Raw genomic sequence first — 24,066 nt, forward strand, 5'->3', positions numbered from 1 at the left:
TCAAGGTGGCGTAACTCTCCACTATCCCAGAAACATGGTGAAAAAGAGCCAAAGCCCTGTGAACCGTCCGACAACCGGTCGTATGCGATTCCAACTGACAGCGATGAGTCGTGCTCACAGCTTGAAATTTGTAGGTGATAACCCTACAAAATATAACAATAAAGGGAATCATAAGAACAATTACATAAGAAGAGAGCTGACTGAAGAATCGTTTGAAGCTGACCAAAGTGCTCTGATAGATTCATAACAATCAGTGGATCTGACCAATCTTGACTGGTCCCTAGCTTCATGGAATACAAGGGGACATGGGCACTTATTTCTACATGTGGCAGCAGTATTAACAAGGAGCCAAATAATATGCCTCCAAGAAACGTGGCTACTGGAACAACCAAAATGTGATGGATTCATGGTCTACATAAACACAGCCCTCCATCAGACCAAAGGCAGACCTTCTTCGGGTCTGCTGCCATTAATTAAAATCTACTTGGTCTGGACGCCAATAAAACCAACAAACCTGAATCCATGGGCCCAATATACCATACTTCAGAGGTGGGACATACAGAATATTCCCTGTTAACAGCCTAATGATACAATCCGATTAGGTGTATTCAATCTATATGGGAACCGGTTGGCTATCAATGAGATAACATTTTTGGATATAGTTCTTACTGAAATAGACGCAGTCATAGCAGAATATCGACACATTGGCATTATTATTTGTGTCGATTTGAATATCCATATATTTGATAGCCAAGGTATACCTCAGAAAGCCATGGACCTTACGTCAAGAGCGAAAACTTGGATCAAGGAAATGGAGCTAAGAAAGTTGAGCCTTGTTGGCAAGCATCAGAATGTAAATCAACAAATGATCTCAACCTGGGGTGCTTCGAAGGCTATAATAGATTATATCTGAGTCGCCAGGCATCTTCGACTCCTTACAACACACAGACACAATTCCGACAATGATGAGTGACCATCATATACTGAACCTTACATGGACAGGTATTAGACAATTAATAAAAAACAACTGTTGCCAGAAAAGGCACTTAATGGACCTAGAACCAGGCTACGAATTAAGACTAATCAACTGTAACATCTGAGAAGAAAGGACTGGATAAACTAAAGTATGAATGTTTGTTTGATCCTTATTAACAGACAACAAAGTCCACCACCAAACAATCACTGATTCATAACCATTACTTTAATTTGCAAATTAATTAAAAATTAAAAATCTACGCAAATTCTGTAGAGAAATTCGAAAGACCAATACAGAAGAGAATCGGTTTCTAATACGAACGGTAAACCAGAGATACAGAAACTGGATAAAAATGACTAGAAGTACACTATTTCAACTACATGTAGAAAAAATGCTGGCTGGCCTCAGAAATCGAAATAAACGTGAGCTATGGAGTCTCTTGAATCCAATACACCTGCATCAACACCATCTAATACAAAACGTGACGGAACAAAAATGGAGAGACAATTTTTCTGATGTATATGGCAAAAGACCGGGTCTACTGGCAGCTGACCCGTTAATTCAAGAGAACTGGAAGGTGTCCAGGACCAAAGAAGATATAGTAAACATCATTAAACACCTGAATAGCTCATGTGCCCCCAGCCCTGACGATCTAACCAATGAAATCCTTAAGCAGGCGCCTGATACCTGGGCTAATATCATGATGCAAATTCTGACGTTAATTAATCAGCATAATCAAATTCCAAATACATGGAAACTGGCTACCTTGATTCATATTAACGAACAAGGCAATAAAGGAAACCCGGTCAACTACGGACCGATAGCCCTGCTCGACCCTCTGGGCAAAATCTTTGGGACAATTCTGCTATCAGATTTATGCGATTGGGCTAGAAAGACAAACCGGTTTGCTACAAGACAAACAGGTTTTGTCCGGAAAATAGGGACAAACATGAACTTGATCCTGCTAAACTTCATCAAATGTGAAGCTATTGAAAAAAAGACAGCAGTTTGGGCGGCCTTTGTTGACTTGCATCTGGCTTTTGATCTAGTCAACCGCCAATCGTTATGGGCCAAATTAAAAAAATTGAACTGTCCATTTCATATTCTGGAACCCATCAAACTACTTTATTCGAGCACAAAGATTCGGGTCAGGCTAACCAAAGAAGGGGTCCAAACCGCCTACATAGAAACCTGGAATGGCCTGAAACAGGGCTGTCCGCTCGCGGCAACCCTCTTCAATCTTTTTACAGCGTATTTTGAAGAGGAAATGATGTTGCCAATGTTAAATCCCCAAGACTAAATTCTACAACTCTTTCAGTAATGATGTATGCAGACGATATTGTCCACATTTTTTTTTTTTTTTGTGACAAAGCTGTGACAAAGCTAAGTGCAAAGGCGAAGATTCCGTCGGTACAGATAAAAGGCACAACACCAACTGTAGTACCGACCTTTAAATATCTAGGCATACTGATTAATCAGTTGAACGATGAAAAAGAATGGGCAGCAGAATTGCAAAGAAAAATACAATCACTTGCTCGTCAAGGGTGTGTTTTACACAGACAATATGGGACATTTTCATTTAAGCCTATTGTTACATGCTATAGAAACAAAGTGGTCCCATGCATATCCTATGGAAGTGGAACACTGATCAACCTTTCACCCATGATATGGCCAAAAATTGAAGCAGTATTCTGGGGAAAACTCATGATGTTACCCGCCTCCTTTCCGGGCTCAAGAATTTGATTTGAGATCGCGACACAATGTCTGGCCTCCATTGTAGTCTGGAAGAAACTCAACCTCTATCGTAAAGTTGTGAGCGAACAACTGATTACAGCGATCGAGATCTTGAGAAACAAAGTCGAATGCTATTTGCATTACAGTATTGACTCCATGGAAGGAGCAGATGATTGCAACATTAGAACAAGACGAGATCACAGCTGAAATGCTAATACATCGTCCACAAGATGCAAAGCGTAATGATTGGATGAAAACATTGAAGGAAAAAGCAAACTCGATTTTAGAGCCTTGAACCAACTGGATGCTGCACTGCAATTTTGCAGATTCTGTAAAAATGAAGAAACGATTGAGACCATATACCATATAACCATATAATCATGGAATGCCCTGAGTTACAACAAGAGAGAGCACTATGCAGAAATTATTTTAAGATTGATAAGACAAGAACAGAAGCTAAAACAAGATGGTCCCAGATCCTTTTAGGACATGATAAAAATCTGATCTATATCGTCATCCATTTTTGCAATAAGATCATGAGAAATTAGGACTCTCTAACCAAGAAAATAGTTGAGCTTAAGTTATAAATGTGTATATGTAAAAAGATGCAAAGCAAAGCTTTATAAAATGAAAAGTTTCTTTGTAAACTATAACATTTTTTATAAAAAAATATTGTGACACACAGCACCTTCAGTGCAGTGTCACTGAGAAGTCCTTTGGATTTCTGCTAAGGTTTAAATACTTTCTCTTGGATAAACTATTGTTTCCAAGAGTAGTAAAGTGAAATCGACTTTACTTACCTTTTTCTCTTTGTAGACCCAGCACGCACCATCTTATGTGGAGTTCTGAGGGGAAAACTTGGTATGCCCTTTGTCTACCTTCTGGTGGCAGTGATTTATTTTTTCTACCATTGTGCATTTTTACCGCAGGCTGAATCCTCAGCTGAAGTATTGCACCCATGGGTGCCCATTTTGTAAAAAAGGCCCTGGTCTTCTTTTTTCGCCATTTCTTGTTTGTGAGGTATTTCTTGGGTTTTACTCTGCGTGCCAAAGCACGTTTGGTCCCTTTGTTTGTTTTGTCTTTGGCGGATTCACGGATGAAGCCCGCCTCTGGCACCAGCGTGTCTGGCACGACAGGAAGCAAGGGAGGTTCCTGAAACTCCCTTTGCTTAGTCTGCTTGGTTACAGGAATGCACCCAAAGGTGATTGGCTAGCTGGCTGTGCTGAGTGAATAACAGCTAGGCTGCAAATGAATGGGAGAAACCTGCATAAAAAGATGATGTCTTTTGCAAGGAAGGCAGAGTCGACCGCTGGACGAAGGAACCGAAAAAAGAAACTGGAAGAGAAGCTTGCTGCACCCTCCTGGAACATTGGTTTGCCCGTTGAAGCCCTGCTGAAGCTCCAATTTTTGAATCGGCTAGAGATGCCTGGAACGGACAACCTCTTCTCTTGGGTTTGTGGGACCAACTGACCCCAAGACAAACTTTACTGGAACCCCTCTGCCTGCTGGCTGTACTTCTTTGCTGCTGCTGGAACTCAGGGGACAGGAACACCAGGAACGAGTGCATCGTCTTTAAGCCAGACCCAAGCTCCAAGAAGATCCTGAGGACCGTCCCGAAGCAGGGTGACCCAAGCCTGAGCCACCACAACAGAATGCTGGATCCCAAAAGCAAGGGGGAGCCCACAAGGTGTCCAAGAACCGCAGCAGTGCTATTTGCCGGTAGCTGAAACAGCAAAGTGCCGCTGACCTGGACCAAGTCCATTGCTGCCGCCGACCTTCAAATCACAGTGCAGGAGTCTCCAGACGTCCTCCCTCTTTTCCCCACTACTGAGGCCCAGGAACACGGGATTTGCAGGACTGCAACAGGAACAGAAGCCAGCTGGATCCTTTTTCTTCAGAACTAAGGTACTGTCTAACTAGGGGTACTTAACTCTTGTTGTGTGTAGCTTGCTTGCTCTCACTGGAGACTTGCATTTACTGCCCTTTGCAGAGTTGCTTGCATCTTTGCTTTTTGCAAGGCTCCAAGCTTGTCGCGCAACAGTGATTCTTTTCGACAAAACTCTCTTTAACATTGTGCAAGACTTTTCTGCTAGCTTCAAGAAGTTCCTCAGCTCCCTTAGACTTTGTTCAATTGACATTGGCTGTCCTGGCTCCCTGCGGGTTCTTCTTACCCTCTGACTTTTGTGTTTATCTGTCCCTCAAAAAGTCATACATAAGTTACTTGCATAGCTGGGAAAGGGTTAACCTACATTTCACTGGGGTTTTGCCCTTTCTGAAGAAGGCTTATTTTAAAACGGACTGTTAAATTAATAAATAATTATTTTAATAGGAAACCTTGAGTATAAGTGTTATTTGAATACTTTTCACTGTGAATCTCTGTGGTACCTCTACAGCTCACATTGACCCCTCTTGAGATAAGTCTGGGTGCTCAGTCACTCTACCAACTTGTGTAGTACAGACCTATACCAAACGTTGGGTTCCCTATTGCCAAGAGGACACGGCTGGTGTAGTGTCCCACAGGGTTACTACATGCAATCTTGCCTAACATTCCTCATAGGACTGTTACGATCTTTCCCGCCGGTGAAGGCTCCTGCCCCTGCATGGGAACTCAACGTGGTGTTGACAAGGCTCATGGGAGCACCCTTCGAGTCTATGCATCAGGCCCCTCTCAGGTTCCTCTCATGGAAAACGGCTTTCCTCGTGCCCATCACCTCTGGTAGGAGGGTGGATGAGATCCAGGCCTTACCCTGCAAACAGCCATATCTGACTTACCTAATCGAGGGTGGTACTACCGACATACCCCTCCTTCGTGCCAAAGGTACAGTTGGAATTCCACCTCAACGAGCCTTTGGTGTTGCCTGTGTTCTTTCCGAGACCTTTGTCACTGGCTGAAAGGACTCTGCACTCGCTGGACTTTTCTCGTGCTCTGAAGTTCTACGTGGCCCGCACAAAGAGTTTTCGGATGAAGTCTCAACTGTTTGTGAACTTTGGTCCTGTGAACCATGGGAAAGCCATGTCCAAGGCTTCCATCTCCAGGTGGCTCTTCGGCTGTGTCACACACTGTCATCAGTTGGCAAACTGACAGCTGCCCGGCCATCCAAGAGCCCATTCCACCAGAGCAATCGCTCCGACGACGGCATTCCTGTCTGGTGTGCCCCTGCGGGACATCTGCAATGCTGCTATGTGGAGGTCCACGCACACCTTCACGAGATTCTACTGCGTCGACAGTGATTCTAGGGAGGAGTCCAGAGTCGGCCAAGCAGTGCCACTCAACCTGTTCGCTTGAAGGTGAGCCTGTTCCGGAGGTAAGAGTATTTGCTTCTGTTGAGCCTTGTCCCTTCCCGTGGTTGTGTAATTGTTGTACTGCTATGTATTCTTTATTCATGAGCATGTGAATCCATGCCGGACCGCATGCCGGAGAAGTTCTACAGCATGGTTCTCCAGCATGGGTCTGGCATGGATTCACATGCAAACCCTCCCTCCTGTCCCTCTGCGGCTCTTCTTGGTCATACTGCCATTTTAGGTGCTTACCAAATCTGAAGATTGCTCGTGGAGGAGGTGCTTAGGGAGAGGACAGCCATTGGCTGGGGACAGTATTACCCAGAGTACAGTGATTGTTTAGAGCAGAAATACAGTTTGTAAGTGGAAGTGAAACAGTTTTTTCTTTTACTGAGGATTCCTGGCCTGACGACGGGGAATATTCATGAGCATGTGAATCCATGCCAGACCACAATAGTTACAGGTAAGTAACTTGTTTGGTGTGCCTTGTGCCATCCCCAGTGCAGATCAAGTGTAATTGGGATGTGGGGGGGGGGGCACAGTGAGTGCATCCATCTGCAAATCAGATATTGTGATAGGTGCATTTGCGCCCCATGCCTTGCCACATGAAGCAAAGTTTGTGGCTGTTCTGTTGTCTGGCGTGGCAGTGGATGCATCGGTCCAGGGAGTATTCTGGGCTGGTTCCGCCTTGACTGTTTACCGCCTTGCTGGGGTTGCTGCCTTTGGTGGCTCTAGAATATGGGCCTGCTGCAAAGCACCAGACTCACTTCTACCAGCGGCTGCCCTTTTCTGTAGTCCACTCGGGATGTACATGCTTATTTCGATTGCAAAACTTCGAATCAGAAAATTACAAATTCAAAATTTTCATAAAGTTTACTTGGTGTTTCCTGTGTTCTGGGTCCTGGCAAGTCTGTTTACCATTGCCATTGCAGGAAGAGGAGGAGTTTTCCATAAAAACCACCACTACCCCAAGCAGAGCGTAGCGGAGTGTACTGAGTGTTTCCTGTGTTCCCTGGTGGTCCGTGGAGGACCGTGGGACACTGACGGAAAGGAAACAAAAGAATCGGTGAGTGAACGAGTGCCACTCCACTGGGCCGCCCCGGCGGTGAAATCGGGTAAGAGCAGCCCTGTACGCATGTGCGCGCTTACCTCAATAGACTCAAATAGACTGTGGAAGTACTTAAGTGCTTAAGAATGCAGAAGGGTGCATCGGCGAACACCTGTGCGCAAGCGAAGCGTGTCTCTGGAAACGTGACTGGCACAAGCTTGCAAGCCGTTCACGGAAGGAACGCGCCTGGGGAATCAAGATGCGCGGACCTGTCCGTGTCACCGCGGCCCCTCCCTGTGATGTCGGCGCCTGATGGTGCCCGGACTGTCAGGCAGGAGGAAAGGACTGGTGAGGTAACAATCAGCGCGGTGAGCGAGGTTCGAGAGGATTGTGCCGAAAGTGACAGCGCGAGTCAGAGCGATAGTGAGAGTGATGAAGTGGAAGGTGAGGGGGCGGAGGAGGTGTCGAGCTGGAGGAGTAAGAGGAGGGGAGCAAAAGGGGTGATCGAGTCTGCCTCCCATAAACAGCAAACACGATCATGCTCACAGATAAGACAAGCTAAGGATCGGACGGTGAAGGAGACACTGGGTGAGGCGCTGAGGGCGGAGGCCGGTATAGAGTTGGAAAATTGTAAAGTAATGATACACCATACACCGGCGGTGAGCCCCCCCCCCTCTGATGATACCCCCTTCTCAGCTCGAACCCAGTCCAAGATTGCCCTCAGTATCAATGAGTGAGGGTGAAACCCCCAAGTGGGGCTCATCCGATCCCCCTGCCCCGACAGGCCCCAAAACTAATTTTAATTCTAGTGAAAAACCAACAAATCTACAGATACTGGCCGTGCAGTGCAGCCAAGACAGCCGTGTTGATGAGCAACTATCGTCAGGGTGGTTCCAACCAGTACAAGCGATAGGTTCAAGGAAGGACAATTGTAACAACGAATCGTCAGCTTTACAGAAAGCCCCAAGTACGGAGAAACTAATTCAATCTGGACCCTCACTAAAACTACTGGCTTGGTCAAGAGTGACAGCCATGCACAAGCCGGAACACAACATTTTAGAACTAACGAGTTCAACCCTACAACCACCAATTTCGAGGCTGACTGAGGAGCTATGCCCCACTCCTCCATCAATGCTGGAGAACGAAATTCATGTCTGGCCATTGAGAGTTACAAAGGAGGTTTGGGGGAGTCCTGAAGTCTGGAAAGAAAGATCTGATGAACAAAACTTGCCCAATTTGATAACTCGAAGAGACTCTTTGGGGATTGCGGACAAACTACTGAAAGACCTCGCAGAGATGAACCATAAAATATTGCAACCTCGAAGAACCTCACAATCAAGCGTATGTGGGGGAATAATACCACAAGCATAGTGGCTATTGACTAAATTTAGGAACATTCGTGAAGTACTGAGTCTTGAGGCCAATACACCCCCCTTTGAGACAAGAAATGACGAAATCATAGTCTCGCAAAAGAGGAGTAGACAAAACAGAAGCTCGGACGCTGAAACTGAGGGTTTGAACAAACGTTTTAAAGGAAGTATAGTTGTGGAGGAAACCACGCTGCCCATAAGAGCGAGCGATCCCACAAGGAAGCATTCAACTTTGGAGCCTGAGAATGACGAGATGACAACGTCTGGGCATAAAGTGAGTCAGCAGTTGGAGGAACCCATAAATGCTAGTGCTCTGAAAAACTGTCAAATCAGCTCTACCCTGCTGGAGTCGGTCGTCTCTAAACTAAGTCCGATCCTGATGTCAGCAACGACGATAGCTGTGGCGCCTTTGATGAAGCTATACGAGAACGTAAATGAGAACTGTCGTGATCAAACCACGTTACTAGCACTACTCAACTCGAAAATCATAAAACTAGAGGCTGACCTGACGGAAATGACAGCACAGGTCATGATGTCAAGAAGTGGCAATGAAACAGCTTTAAAAGAGTCTCTAAAAAACTCAGCGGAAGATAAGAGACTATTGGCTGAAGTCACGAGACAGGCTCTGACCCTGTTACAAAAAGAACGTGAAGGCAAGGATGTCGTGGTCAATAAACATCAACCTGCTAAAACCCATTCAACAACTGACACAACGATAGATCTGGAAATCATTGATAACAGCGAGAGTTTACCCAGCGTCAAACAACAGCAAGAGAAAACTACAAAAAACAAAAAGGCGATCTCAACCCAAAATTGCTGTTATGAAAAGGAACTTATAATCAGCACTGTGGAAAGTGATATCCCTGAGATAGGGTTCAACGAAAATGGTAGCTCAAAGGATATAGACGTTCATACGGCTACCACTTGTACGACGAAACCAGCAAAAGTCGATTTACAAGATACCTCCCAAAAGGAATTGGAGAAAGAAAAAGGAGAGAATCCTCTGACAATCGACCTGACCCAGGCTGAATTAAGCAAGGAGATCAGCTCAGTGAATGGGAAGAGTTGCTCTAAAGCATCGTCGCCAAAAAAGAACGAAACTGAATGGTTCGATATATTGAAAAATCCGAAAGCCCAAGGTGACAGCGGGAATCTTAAAGGAAAGACTGCTGAACAGAAACAGAGTAAAAGTTAAAAAAAAAGTCGAAAAACCAAAAAATACAAAAGAACCAAAATCCACGAAGCTCTGCGAATTTCTTTAGAAACATTAAAGCATTGAATATCACAGTAAATAACCAACAAGTCCAAAAATCAACAAAGAGTAAACAAAACAGCGACGATGGTGAGATGCGGGCTGAAAACGAAACGTCTGAACCTTAAGATGAAGCCAATGTCTCTCACCCAGGAACAAATATAGTCAAAGAGCCAGAGTAGACCTACGGTGATAGAAGATGAGGAGGCTGAGGCTGAGGAACTTCTGAACCTGTCAACGTACAGCTCACCTGTCGAAGAAGATTTGAAGACTGGAAATCCAAGTGAGGTAGAGCAAGCAAGGGATGAGGCGAATGGTCCAGTTGAGGTTCCAAGAGATTCATCGGGTACACGGTCGCCTTGTAATGAACCTAAGAAAGTGAGTGAGGTTCAACCGATAAGCAAAAGAGTTTTCTCTTGGCCAATAACACCAAAAAAAACCAACGCTATAAAAGAAAAGGAAAGCGCAAAACTTCAAGAAGCACAAATTTACAATACATTAGAAGAGAAACGCGCAATAAGTATGCAGAAAGCCAACAGTGGGACGAAGAGCTCGGCTGAACTACTGAAGAACCCAAATGATCCCTCACCGAAGCAGAAGTCAAATTCCGAGAACCTAAAAGGGATGCAGTGCTCTTAAATAAATGCAACGAGGGAGCTGAGCGAAAAGCCTAACCGGCAGCAGCTCCACGCCGAAAATACCAATCCCATCATGCCGGCAAGACTTCAGCCTTTTAGACTATTGGTGGAAAGGATCGAAACTAGAAAAAGTGACACTCCACTAAGCAGGTAATCCATACTGCAGCTATTCCAAAAAATTCCTGTTCTAAGATCAATAAAAAGTGCACAAATTGACCGTGTGGAAATCATAACAGATGCGAATCACATCATGGACAAGAAGGTTCTGGAACTGGTCATGATGTGTGAGAGGCAGCTGTGGGATATGGGCTACCTAGTTTATGAAGTGGATAAGGAATTGGTGGGTGAAGCGCTTGAGAAACTAATGGAAGAAAACGTACAAGAGGAAAAAGAAACCGGGCCCGTGGTTAACACCCCGGCACCTGCATGTACAAGAGCAGAGGCTCAGAGGAGTGATGAAGCACAATCGAAAGAAGGTGATGAGGAAATGCTCTGCTCAAGGTTTGAGACAAGACTGAAAGAAATCAAAATAACAGTCGAGAATCGCCAGGTGACATTGTCAACGGCTCCAATGAACGAGGAGCGGAATGCCCTTGAGGATGGGAGAAACAAATGGGCTTGGCTGGCAAAATCTTTAAATGGTCCGACGATGAGCTAATGCCATGAGCAATCGACAAAGATGATAATAGCCTCTTGGAACACGAGAGGCTTCTCTCACCTTCTGAACTCAACACCTGAAATCTTAGTAAAGGCCGATGTGATACGTCTTCAAGAAACGTGGCTCACTGATCTACCATATGTTGAAGACTTCGAAGTCGCCATAAATCCAGCCATTAGACAGACTAAAGGCCGTCCAATGTCAGGTCAATTAGTTCTCATTAAAAGAAACTCTGGTATGAGAATCAAATCAGTACTAAACTTATCGCCTTTTCTACAGATCGTTGGTGTTGAACCAGTTAACCAGACAGAGAAGAAGAAGCAAGCTATTCATCTCCTAAATGTTTACTGGAATACAACGTCAAAAACACACCAAAAATTTGAAGACAACTTCCTAGATGCAATAGACAACATTCTAATTGGTGAACCGGAGGCCCCCGTTGATTGTGTGTGGAGACTTTAACATGAAATTAATAGAAATCGATCATGTAAAGTCACCCACGAATTTTAAAGAAAGATACAAGTGCGATTGTTGGTTGGACGAAATGGCACACAGGAATCTGGTATTGCTGAACGGAACAACTAGAGGAGATATACCTGCGAAACCAACCTGGGAAAGAGGTGGGCAAAAATCCATATTAGATTACATTTTTGTTTCAAACAGATTAGTGCCAGAAATCGTTTCATTGAACGTGAACAAGTCAAACAAAAGTGACCATAACATCGTGTCAATGGAATGGAAGATGAATAAACCAGTAAAGCTGAAGAAATGGAGTCAAGCTATATCGGTGGTTCCAGGTCGGAATAGATTACGTTTAAAGAATGCCGAAATAGTGGCAGCAACAGAGTCTACGCACCAATCTCAGTAGCTGGGTCAAAGTAACCCGATTGAATACCAGCAATTTCTAGAGATGTATAAAATCAATAAGAAGACCTCCCTGAATAGAGTTGGATACAAAAAACACCAATATGACCCTGAAATTGCGAGAAGAAAGAGAGAGTTAAGGAAGACCGTAGAAGAATTGGTGTGACAAAATTGGGTGATTACAAGAGTCAGATAAAAAAAGCAAAGAACCGATATAATAATTGGTACAAACAGCATAGAGCAGTAATGGTGCAACGGGATGCCGAGCAAATGCTGATGGCCCTAAACAAAAGAAACTCCAGGGGCTTTTGGGCTATAATAAATGAAGCAATGAACTCCGAAAAGGCGATAATAGCAAATTTGGTAAATGAAAATGAGTGAGAAAGGCACTATACAAAGTTATTTCAAAAAAGAAAAACCACGAGTACCACAAACTTTCAATGGAACCAGCCGTGGGAAATTGCAATAGACAAAGATGACATTCGCACAACGATCATAAAATGCAATGCCTCACGTGCTGCAGTTCCTGACGGTTTGTCAAATGCGGACCTAAAAGAGAATATTGAAGAGTGGACAGACTTCTGTGACTTCTTGTTTCGATTAATAATAAAAGAAGGTAGGATTCCATTGACATGGAAGTCTGGAATAATCGTACCCATCTTCAAGAAAGGAATCCGCACAGACCCTGGAAATTATCGGCCAATAGCCCTACTTGATGTTGTGGGAAAAGTGTTTGCATCGCAATTACTTGCGCAACTGACCACATGGATTCGAAAAGAGAAGATCTATGATGACCGCCAGTCTGGGTTCGTGAAAGGTGTAGGCTGTGGCGTTAATTTGTTAATTTTGAACCTACTAAAAATTGACGCTATTAGATCTGGCCAAAAAATATACCTTGCCTTTATCGACATGGCAAATGCGTTTGATGGGGTGGATAGAGAAACACTCTGGAACAACCTGATGGAGAGGGGGTGTAGCATGAGCCTTATCCAAGCCATTAAAGAGCTATATTCAGAGACATTCATACAAGTGCGTATGGATAGCGAAGGAAACCTATCGAACCCCATTTCAACAAAGAGAGGCGTGAAACAAGGATGCCCCCTAGGGGCAACCCTATTTAACTTCTATATATCAGAAGTTGGGACCGCCCTAGAAAGTGTTGTCTTTTCCACCGCTGATAAACGGAACCCAGATACATCATATCATGTACGCTGATGACATGGTGATCTTAGATCGTACACCAATTGGCCTCCAGCAAAAACTGACAGCACTAAGAACCTTCCTGGAAGATCTGGGATTGGAGATTAACGCGGCAAAATCAGAAATCCTGGTTCTTGAAAACAAAAGAGGAAGAAAATCCAACAAGTTCAGACAAGGGTGGTCGCTTGGGGAGAAAAAGTTGAACAAAGTTCCACATACAAGGTACCTGGGAACAATCATCAGTTCCAGTATCAATGACGAGCCGATGTCCAAAAAACTTTTAAACAGCTGCACACAACTGACTTCGCAAGGCATCATAATCCAAAAACAAATATGGAAAATTTTCATGCGAGCCAGTAAGAAAATTTCACCAGAGCAAAGTCTCTCCAATTCTAACCTATGGAGCAGAGAACATGTTTGGGTGCGACCACAAAATATGGTCACGTTGCGAAGGCTTCTTCTGGAAAAAAGTGCTTCAGATTCCCCAAAGCACGCCGACCGCCTGTGTCCTGTACGAAGTAGGGATCTCCTCTCTTAATATGAGAATCACATGGAATAAATTAGCACTATTCAGAAAAATATATGAAGAGGCAAATTTGCCACCTCTTAAAATGTTGGCGGAAGAGATGACACAAAAGAAATCAGCGCTAAATGAATGGAAACAACAATCTAAAGGGATCCTAAACCAACTAGGAACAGACCAGCGAACCCTATGGTACAATCCAAACTCGGTGAAAAGAAAATTGCTTGACCTCGATTGGATCGAAATCGAAGAGAGAAGATCAATCCATAAATCCATGCAAAATATTCCATCTGAAGCCATAAAACGCAATACACTCCCAAAATATCTGATTTTATCACCTTGTAAACGCTTAAGAAGGCTGTTCTTAAAGTTCAGTTTGAACATCTTTGAAACCAAAGAAATTTTAAGACATCGTCAAATGATCCCAGAAAGCAATGTAAAATGCAGATTCTGTGCAAAGGATGACGAAAATTTAAAACACCTGGTGTTGTCTTGTTCGGAAATTGGAGTTCAACGTGAGAACTGTTTGGGGAAGGGGATGAGCGCATTCCAGACGTACAACTCAGAAGAATGGTGGAAACAACTGCATATTGGGGAAAGCAAAACGCTGATGATTGGCATGATGCGATTTTTGGAGCAAATTCAAATCAAACTAGAGACAAGCCCATATATTTGAATAGCGATGTATGAAAGTAAGAGAGGATGGAACCGTGATGATCCACGTAAAGGACACTTGAGTCATAGTCTATCCTAACAATGAGTAGAAGAATATGTTACAGGACAAGTGAAGTACCTATGAGGATGTAGATGAATAACTGAGTAATTTTAAAGGCTAGAATTTAGGTAAAAGGTGACAAGTGGCTTTGTCTTTTTTTTTTCTGACATTTTCAAAAAGTTTGTATAAACAAAATAAAAAAAATAAATAAATGAACATCACCACCGCCCGCCATCCCCCCTCGCTTCACCTCACTAACACTAATACATCCATACTTTCCTCCGGCGCCTAACTTACCTTTACTCCATTGCAACGCTCGCCCTGCTACAGGAGTTTTGCTTCAACATTGAGAGCCGGAAATTCCACCGCAAGGTCAATGTGTTATTTTTTTTTCTTTTTCTTTTATTTTTTTTAACTCTGCCACCACTTTCCTTTTAATGGAAGCAGGGGGACCCTGCAACCCCTGCTCCCTTTAATGATCAGTATGGTTATACGGTTATTTTTCCAATGCTGAAATCCGCATTTTTGGCCATTTGTTTATTTTATGTTTTGTTTCTTTTCTTTTCTTTTTTTGTTGACTTTTTCTACAGATTCTGTCCACTTCAGCCATTGTGACCTTCTGGCTTTGCCAGTCGCTATGGCATGCACCTGATCGGCCAGTCCACTTTGTGTTGGTGGGAGGCGTCCCTGGTGTCATGGTTTCTGCTCCGGGCGGTGCGTGTACCCTGGTGGTCATGAATTAGGACAGATCAACCAACAGTGACTCCCATGCTGAGGCTTGCGGTTGGTAAAACTGTGCTTGGACTCTAAAGTCCATGATTTCCATCTACATTTATATTCTGGTTCATTTTTCAGCTCACCTCTCATATTGCCAACCGGCCTGTTTCTTGGGGCGGTGATAGGTTTCCTCCCGTATGATGCTCTGCACTCACATGCTGACTGATGACATTCTAGAACTAACGGCTTCCCTCTAACGGTGGTGTTGTGGTCTGGTAGAGGCCTTCTGTTGTCATGCAGTCCTTATTATGTTGCTTGCCTCTCAGCTTTACTGTTTCATGGACCGTCATTTCATTTTTCTTCTGTTTTGCTATTATTTATTGTTTCTATCCTTTGCATTCTGTTTGCCATATCATTATATTGTAATATTTCATACTTAAGCGCCTTCATTGAAGGCGCTATAGACGAAAAATAACACACACATGGTGCTCTTGCATCTGCAATTTTGACACAAACTGGGCAAATTACACAAGTATAACTAAGCTTTATGAATAAGGCCGGGTGCAAAATGCAGATTATTTTTTCAGCTTGCACATAAAGTACAAGTGTAAGGGGAAGACTTTTTAATAAATCAACACTTTTAGCTTTCCATTTAGGTGACACGAAGTAGGTGTCTACTGATGGCCACAAAAGTAATTGGCTATGAGAATATGTAATATTAAAACAAAATATGAAGATGAATTCAGTTAGCCAGCACTCGCACAAAGATTTTGAAACGTTGTACTTGTGAAATATGTGATAGTTTAAAATTGAGAATGTTATCAACCGAAATAGCCTTATATTAGATCATTACTTTATGGTTTGCTTTAGCGGCGTATGTTTTTCTGAACCACAGCATGGAGTTGGACTTCCCATCCACTTGCTTCCATAGCTGTACAACTCCATCCAGAAAGGGGAAGGGGTGTTGTTCAGCAGCATTTACTTTCAAAAAATAAGATTGTGGTGTGGCCCACCCAGAGCATCCTGCATACATGCAGCCCACCCTGCCCATCACACTTTCTCTCCAGGCCGGAAGCTACTGAATCTGTCCATAAACACCAGCTCACACCGCCCTAATTACCAATCGTTGGAGCCTTTGGCAGTTATGTCCCGAGACATCAGCTTTAAATATTACTTTTGCTGCTGCGCTAGCTGCATTATTGTGGCAGACCATCATAACCTTTGCCTAGAGTCTCTCAGGGTGAACCATCCCTGGGACTTTTGCCAAGACTGTTCCCGCTTCACAGCTCCGACTACTCAAGAGCTTGATATGGTGGGGCCATGTTTTTCACTCTTTCCCACTGCGAGTCTAAGGGATGCTGCACTCGGCTATATCTGATACTCTTGATGTTTTTGCCCCTGTCATGCAGATCCGCCTGAAGCCCAAAGCCAAGTGCAACTCCTGGTACGAGCCAGACCATGTCGCCCTTAAACGCAAGTGCAGGGTGGCTGAGAGGAAATGGCATGCTTCATGTACATCATCTGACAAACTGGCCTGCCGCCTGCTCCAAAGGCAACACCGGCTCTCTGTACTCACCAAGAAGAGAAGAAGGCATGACCGCTTCGACCCTTTCCTCATCGCTTTTTCTCTCCCACACCAAGGCTTCTTGGTAAATGTAGTTTCAAGCACAGTACTTATTTCAAAGTTCAAAGATCTCTCACATCCAGGTTTCCTATGCTGGGATCAAACCTAACAGTTCAAAAAAAAAAAAGAAAGCGACGTATGAAGAAAGGCTCGAAGCGGTCATGCCGAGATAAGAGCAAAAGCCTTGCAGTATCGAAAATCTTCAGCAGTGGAAGGAAAGTGAAAGGAGGCTTGAGCTCGACAGATGGGAGCATATGAAGATGTGATTGAAGTTTGGGGAAGAGAACCCCCACAAATTGTGATTGAAAGGTTTGAGCCCGAAGGAGAGAAACCTGTACTGATTTGTGGTAACCAGAAGTAGACAAACTTTCGTTAAATTGTAAACTAGTGACATTTCGTGGAAGGCCAACTGGCCCCTGGTCCACGAAACGGACCTTGTGACACTCTGGCTTCAGACACAAGGATGCAGTTCAAGTGTGCCACCTTACCCTGTGCTACACAACGTGGGAAAGGGAGTTTACTCAGCCATACTGACTTTTCTTTTGAACATTGATTTTACCTTTTTGCATTACACATTCCCAACACATTTATTGTGTTAGAAAGAGGGCAGGCATTAGGTTTTAGTATAGGCCGTTTTATTTTGACTTAGGACTGACTAGGACTGTAATTTCTTTTTTAAACAATCAATAAAGGTTTTGAAACTTGTCAGTGTCTACATGTGGTACCATGCCTCCCTCACACCTTCCAGAGAAATGGTTCCATGGAGGACATCTACAAAGCAGTAGGGTTGGCTACTCTGCGTGCATTTTACAAGCACTACACTGTGTGCGAGATTCGATGCATGATCTGGACATGAAGACATCTGCGTATCCTTTTTAGTCAGTAAAGGGTTTCATCCTCCAGTACATTTAGGTGCTTTGTAGTCTTCCATGGGAATGGAGGAAAGAGGACAGGACACAGCAGTAATTAAACGTAATTCACTGTAGTGGCTACTGTATTCCTAGTCCATAGTTCAATCTCCTGCAAACAGTTACCAGCCTTCACTGTTAATAAACTGTTAGTGTTCACCAGGGGTTCATAGGACTGAAGGGCGGGAAGCATGTTCATAGGAAGCTCTGGGCTATTATCCAGCATTGGATCCTTCATAGATTCACATGCTGTGAATATTCCCTGTTTTCAGGCTGGGAATCATCGGTAAAATAGAGCAGTTTAAATTAAACTGAACCTTCAGTCACTTTAGTACTCTGTCGTCGTTGTTTTGGGTCATACTGCCCACAGCCAATAGGGAACACTCCCTTAACTCCACACCTGTTGGCCATCTTCAGATTGTTTACCGCACGTTAGTGTTGGGAGTCCTCAGAAATCTTCTTCATCAATTTGCTTTGAATAATATAGTAAAGTTTTGGAATTTCAGTGAAAAAAAGTTTTTCCTCAACGCCGCTCGACCGGCAACACGGTTTCAACGAGACCTCAGTCTACAGTTTCCCGTGCCGGTGAACGTCAAGGAAGAGTTAAACTACGCAGTTGGGCCTACCTCATGGTGGAGTCCATGGGAAAGTGGCGCGTGCCCGGTGTGGGCTGAAGAACATCTATGTGGAGCACCACCATGAAGAATTCCTCTACTGCCTTCGCCCACAGCATGTGATGAAGAACTGCAAAATCTGCCAGTTGTTCTCATCGAAGATGCTGAAGGATCATCATCACTGTCTCGTTGCTTGGCTGGAGGATGCTGGCAAGGCCTCTGATTCAGCTTTGGTACAAAGTCATGCCAAGTAAGAGGTACAGATCGCATGACGACCAAGCCAAAAGCGACAAGAGGCTGGAGGAAGCTTTGGGTGAGAGCTCAAGATCGTCCCACAAGGACCGCCCCCCCACGAAGGTTGGTACCCAGGGAGAGCCAGGGCGGGAAAAGGAACAAAGCCCTGTCCATCGACTCAAAGAAGCATAGAGTTCCAGATCAAGCTCCAAGTCGGGTGAGCATTCCTCTCCAACCTTATTGCAGTTGGCTACAAAGCCGTCTTCTTCACACTCCGGGTCGTCTACACCGAAGACGTCGACCGCAACTTCATCTTCGGAGAAGTCTGGAACAGCAACAAAGTCTGCAGACTTATCATCTGCGACGAGGCCATCTAAAACTTCGTCCACAACAAAATCTTTTACGTCATCTTCTACGAAACTGTTGACTCCAGTACCGTCGGCCAAGACGACGAGACCGTCCTTGACAGCAACTTGGATGGCTATGTCCACGAACACAGACTACGGCTGCCTCGTCCCCCATACCGTTGATGAGTCATGAATCTCACCGGCCCAGAGTCGCCACGGCGGTTGGCCCAGAGACCGACACCGCAGAAGCACAGGCTGATTGCTAAAGAACTGTGTACCGAAACCTGTTGCTCTACTATCAGATGGCCTGGTGGTCCCAGAGTCGAGTCTTACATAATCTGAGGAGGAGGTCACGGTTGTACCAGAGCAACCACCTCTTCCTAGGGCTCTGCCACAGGGGAGTCCACCTTGGGGCGAGGCAAGCCTTGTTAGACCACCACCTCTAACACCCCTGCCGTCAGCAGGGCTCATGAAGCCTCCGCAACCTCTGCCCCAATGGGATCCTATGCTCTCAGTAGGAGCAGTCCAACATCAACCACCATGCGCTCAGAGGAAAGTATTGTTGGAACTGTTATCAACTCTAACAACTCTGGTGGCAACCCTGCATGCACTCCCCTTGAGAGCACCAGTGGCTGTACCCAGCAAGGAGAGGCCAGCTGAAGCCCCAGGACCCGCCAGAAAGGATTACGAGATTCCTCGCCCAGCCCGCCCACCCCAAGCCGCAAGCGCACCGGGCGGCACCGGAGTTACTGTCGGATGAGGGAGCAGACACGGAACCTGAGGGTGACCCGTCTCATACTCATTCCGATACAGACGAGTTCAAGGACTTTGTCATTGCAGATGGGATGGTGAACCAGATGAAGTTCCTCTCAGGGACTCTCCCCGTGACGAAATAGGAGTGCTCCATGCGCTTATGTCCAGAGCATCTGCAATGTTTGGGTTAGCTCCGGAAGAGTTAAGAAAGGAAAGCATTTTATATCAGCGCAGAGAACAACACAGGAAGTCTATCATGGCAATACCACTCCTGAAAGACATCTGGGAAGACGGCCTGGTAGCTATGGCACACCCGGCAACTGCACCTCCAAAGAAAGATCACTTTAACAAAATGTGCAGGGCTCCAGAGAGCGCTGCGGCCTGTCTCCGCATGCAGCCCATTCCAGACTATGTGGCTTCGGCGGCAGCCAGAAAAAGGTCAGCCAACCCATCCTCGTCCTGCTCGGTGCCCCCAGACAAGGAGGGCAAATGCCTTGACGCCTTCCGGCAAGAGGATCATCACAACAGCGGTCACAACCATCAAGGCTGCTACCGCTTTGGCCATACTCGCCCGCTATGATCGCAAGTTATGGTATAAATTGGGACCCCTGTTAGAGGTCTCGTGCAACAGGCTTTGGACATTGTGCATGAGGGCGAGATCACTTTTGACTACACCGTCTCTGTCAACATTGCAGACACAAGGTTGGCTTAAAGCCACAGACTTCAGACCGGATATCCAATCCTGGGTTACGGATATGCCTTTCGATGGCATAGCCTTGTTCAGAAAGAAGGTGGATGAGGCCTTACATACCATAAAGACAGACACTGAAACTGCCCGCTACCTGGGCACATTGCAGCACAAGCAGCAGTCCTTTCGGGCAGGAAAGGGACGTTAAACCAGAACTTCACGGGACAACCGCAGCATGTATAAGTCGTCCTCATCTTACAAGACCCTTTATTCATCTGGGGACCAGTACAGAAAGCAAACCCAGTCCTACAAGGGTTCCCAAAGACGCCAAGGCTCCTCCCAGCCTAGTGGCCAATCCCACAAGCAGGCATGACCGGCCGAGGGCTGGGTACCCCCACTTCAGCACCACAATCAGGGCTCGTCTATCAGACTTCGTCGACAAATGGGCTCAAGTAACAACCGACGAATGGGTGTTGTCCCTCCTCCATCAGGGGCACTCTCTGGAATTCATAGAGTATCCTCCAAACATTCCTCCTGTGCAAAGCCCAGAAAAACTACAGCTCCTTCTAATACAAGAAGTGCAGTCTCTACTAAGTAAAGGCGCTGTCGAAAGAGTTCCCAGGACGAGAAGCTGAAGGGGGTGTATTCCCGCTACTTCCTGGTAAGAAAAAACGGTTCACTCAAAAACCAGGAGGTTGGAGACCCATCCTAGACCGAAGAGTGCCAGCAAGTTTCTCAAGGCACAAACCTTTCGTATGTTAACTCTACAGCAAGTGCTCTCTTAGCTTCAACAGGGGGATTTCCTAGAGTCCCTCGATCTCGAAGACGCTTACTTCCACATCCCTATTCGCCTATCACACCGGTGCTACCTTCGTTTAGTGGTGGCAGGAGAGCACCATCAGTCCAGGGGGAGCGTCCCTTCGGGCTAAGATCAGCCGTGCAGGTTTTCAGCAAATGCCTTGCACCAGTGGTGGCTCACCTGCGGTGTAGAGGGGCCCACGTCTACCCAAAATTGGATGACTGGTTAATAAGAGCCCCCTCCAACTCGCTGGTAGAATCCGACACTGCCATCACGATCCAATGTCTTCAGCAACTGGGATTCTCCATCAGCTTCCTGAAGTCTTAGCTAAACCCCTCTCGGACGGCACTGAACCTCGGAGCACTGCTGGACACCATTACTTGCAGAGCGGTGCATTGCCTCAGCAAAACCCGGTCGACCTGTCCGCAACTACAAGTCTCTTCTGGGGATACTGTCTTCATGCATCCCACAGGTTACCAACTGCAGTTTATGCATGAGGCAAGTGCAGGAATTCCTGGATGCCAGATCGATCCAAGCTTCAGGCTCCTTGGAGGACTGCACCATGCTGACGCCAGCGTTCAGGAAGGGCCTGCTCTGGTGGTCAGTGAGGGAGCACATCCTGCAAGGTGCCCCTTTCAGGCTTCTGGACCATCAGATCACTGTAACAACTGACGCTTCCCTGGAAGGCTGGGGAGCCCACTGCCAGGACCAGCACACCAGTGGATTGTGGTCAGAGTCAGAGACAACCCAGTATCAACCTGCTGGAGCTGCGAGCAATGCTCTGGGTGCTGAAATCCTTCCTCCCCTTCCTTGGAGGGAAGGTGGTTTGGATCTACACGGACAACACGACATCCATGTTTTACATCCGCAAGCAAGGGGGGGGGACCAGATCGCCACACCTTTCCTGGGAGGCCCAAGCACTCTGGCATTGGGCGCTACAACAGAACATGTTCCTGATTCCCCTCCATCTACCGGGGATCGACAACACTCTGGCGGATTCCCTCAGCAGGGAGTTGCGCTCTTGTCACGATTGGGAGTTGCACAAGGACCAACATCACCTATTGTTCCAGAAGTGGGGCACCCCAGAGATCAACCTGCTTACCCCCACGCGACAACCGCCGTTGCAAGGCTTTTGCCAGCCGGTTTCCCGATCCGGACAGCTTGGGGGACGCCTTTGCTTTCCCTTGGGAGGGGAAATTCCTATATGCTTTTCCCCCCTATTCCTCTGGTGCCACGATTCCTACACTTTCAAAGGGTATCAGTGCAAACTGATATTCGTGGCCCCTGCATGGCCGAGATACAGCTCCTGGCTCTTTCGGCGACAACCCCGACTCGGCCGCTCTCAATCGAATGGCCTGGATCCTGTGTTCCTAGAATTTGGGTCCCTTTCCCTCCTGCAGGCTTGTAAGGGCCCCTACCACTCTGAAATGCTAGAAGAGCAAGTGGGAGCCTGTGTGTTGTGCAGAGGTCCTCACCTGCGTCCCCAGTCCATCAAACCAGAGGAACTACTACTACCGTATTTCTTGTCGCTGGCAGAGTCGGGTTTGATGCACTCCTCCATTAGAGTGCACCTGGCCACAATCTCCAGATATTGCCAGTTCTCAGGAAAGTCTTCCCTTTGGTCCCATCGTTAGTGAAAGAGTTTCTACAAGGCTTGTTTCGTTCGTTTCCTCTAGTCTGCCTGCACCAGCCTGGGAACTCAACATACTGCTCACAAGGCTAATGAGACCCCATTTTGAGCCCATGCACCAGGCATCCATGACGCACCTGTCATGGAAGATGGCTTTTTTGGTGGCAATTACTTTTTATTTGACGTTGCACAAGGACAAGGCTGTATTGCGAACTAATCCAGGGTTCATACTCAAGGTACCTCCAACCTTTCATCTTAACCAACGGGTGGTGTTACCAGTGTTCTTCGGCTCTCCAGCACCTTCGGCACAGCGCACACCCTGCACACACTGGATGTGGTGTGTGTGCCCTCAAGTACTATGTGCCCCGCACACACTCCGTTTAACGGATCAACTGTAGCATTCGGACTAACGGGGCCCAGCAAGGCTGTCTCCAGTCAGCCAGATGGAGTTCAGCCTACATGCCACCTTCAGGCGGGAAGACGGCTTCCGGGTAGACCCAGAGCGCCTTCCACCAGAGCAGTGGCCGCGACTACTGCTTTTCTCTCCAGGATCCCGCTGCCAGACATCTGTCGCGCAGCCACCTAGAGGTCGGTGCACACATTCACCAGATTCTACTGCATCGACAGGGATTCCGCAGAGGAGTCTAGAGTCGGCCAGGCAGTTCTGCAAAACCTGTTCGCATATGGTTGGTAAGTCTCCTGTGGTAATTGATATGGGAGCTCCTCCACCCTTGTGTATTGAATGTTTTTACTGCTTTGTGATCTATTCACAGCATGTGAATATATGAAAGATCCAATGCTGGAAAAGGAATACGTTACTTACTTGTAACTCCTGTTCTCCAGCATTGGTATCTTTCAGAAATTCACATGCAAACGTCCCTCCTACCCCTCGTGGCTCATCATTTGGCTCTTACTGCCACTTTACGTGCGCTTGCCAAATCTGAAGATGGCCGACAGGGGTGGAGTTAAGGGAGTGTTCCCTATTGGCTATGGACAGTATGACCTAAAACGACGATAGAGCACTAAACTGCTCTATTTTACTGAGGATTCCCAGCCTGACGACAGGGAATATTCAAAGCGTGTGATTCTGTGAAAGATACCAATGCTGTAGAACAGGAGTTACAGGTAAGTAACTTTTTCCTTGCTGCATGTTTATTTGCCCTGTAATCTAGATGTATTCAATCTAAATGAGACGGAGCAACATGCTACAGTCTTGCCTCATTATAGACGATGTCCTGAGAGTATGGTGGAGCGGGTACTATGGTCTAAGTACAGTATTCACGACAGTAAGCTACTTGTTCTATTATCATTGTCCCGTCTATTTCTCCAGCTCAATAATTCTGCTGCTTTTCTGTTTTTCAGATAGTTATATATACCTGAAAAATCCTCCTCCTGAATTTCTTCCAAAAGTGGGTGTTCTCACAGTTTCAGGATTAGCTGGCCTTGTTTTAGCAAGAAAGGGTAAGCAGTAAATCTTCATTATTTGCTAATTACA

The 24,066-nt window shown here is 45.8% G+C and overlaps 1 protein-coding gene across 3 annotated transcripts in view; it reads left to right on the forward strand.

Moving 5' to 3' along the window:
* The window catches only part of APOOL (apolipoprotein O like), a 464,407-nt gene that overhangs the window by 257,021 nt on the left and 183,320 nt on the right, over window positions 1–24,066 (forward strand). For all 3 annotated transcript variants that reach the window (XM_069612925.1, XM_069612926.1, XM_069612927.1), the window contains one exon: window positions 23,934–24,032. In XM_069612925.1, coding sequence (XP_069469026.1) covers window positions 23,934–24,032 — 99 coding nt within the window. The remainder of the gene's footprint in view (window positions 1–23,933; window positions 24,033–24,066) is intronic.

Source organism: Ambystoma mexicanum, chromosome 5p, assembly GCF_040938575.1.
Source record: "Ambystoma mexicanum isolate Mex_15411 chromosome 5p, UKY_AmexF1_1, whole genome shotgun sequence".
Taxonomy (NCBI): Eukaryota; Metazoa; Chordata; class Amphibia; order Caudata; family Ambystomatidae; genus Ambystoma; species Ambystoma mexicanum.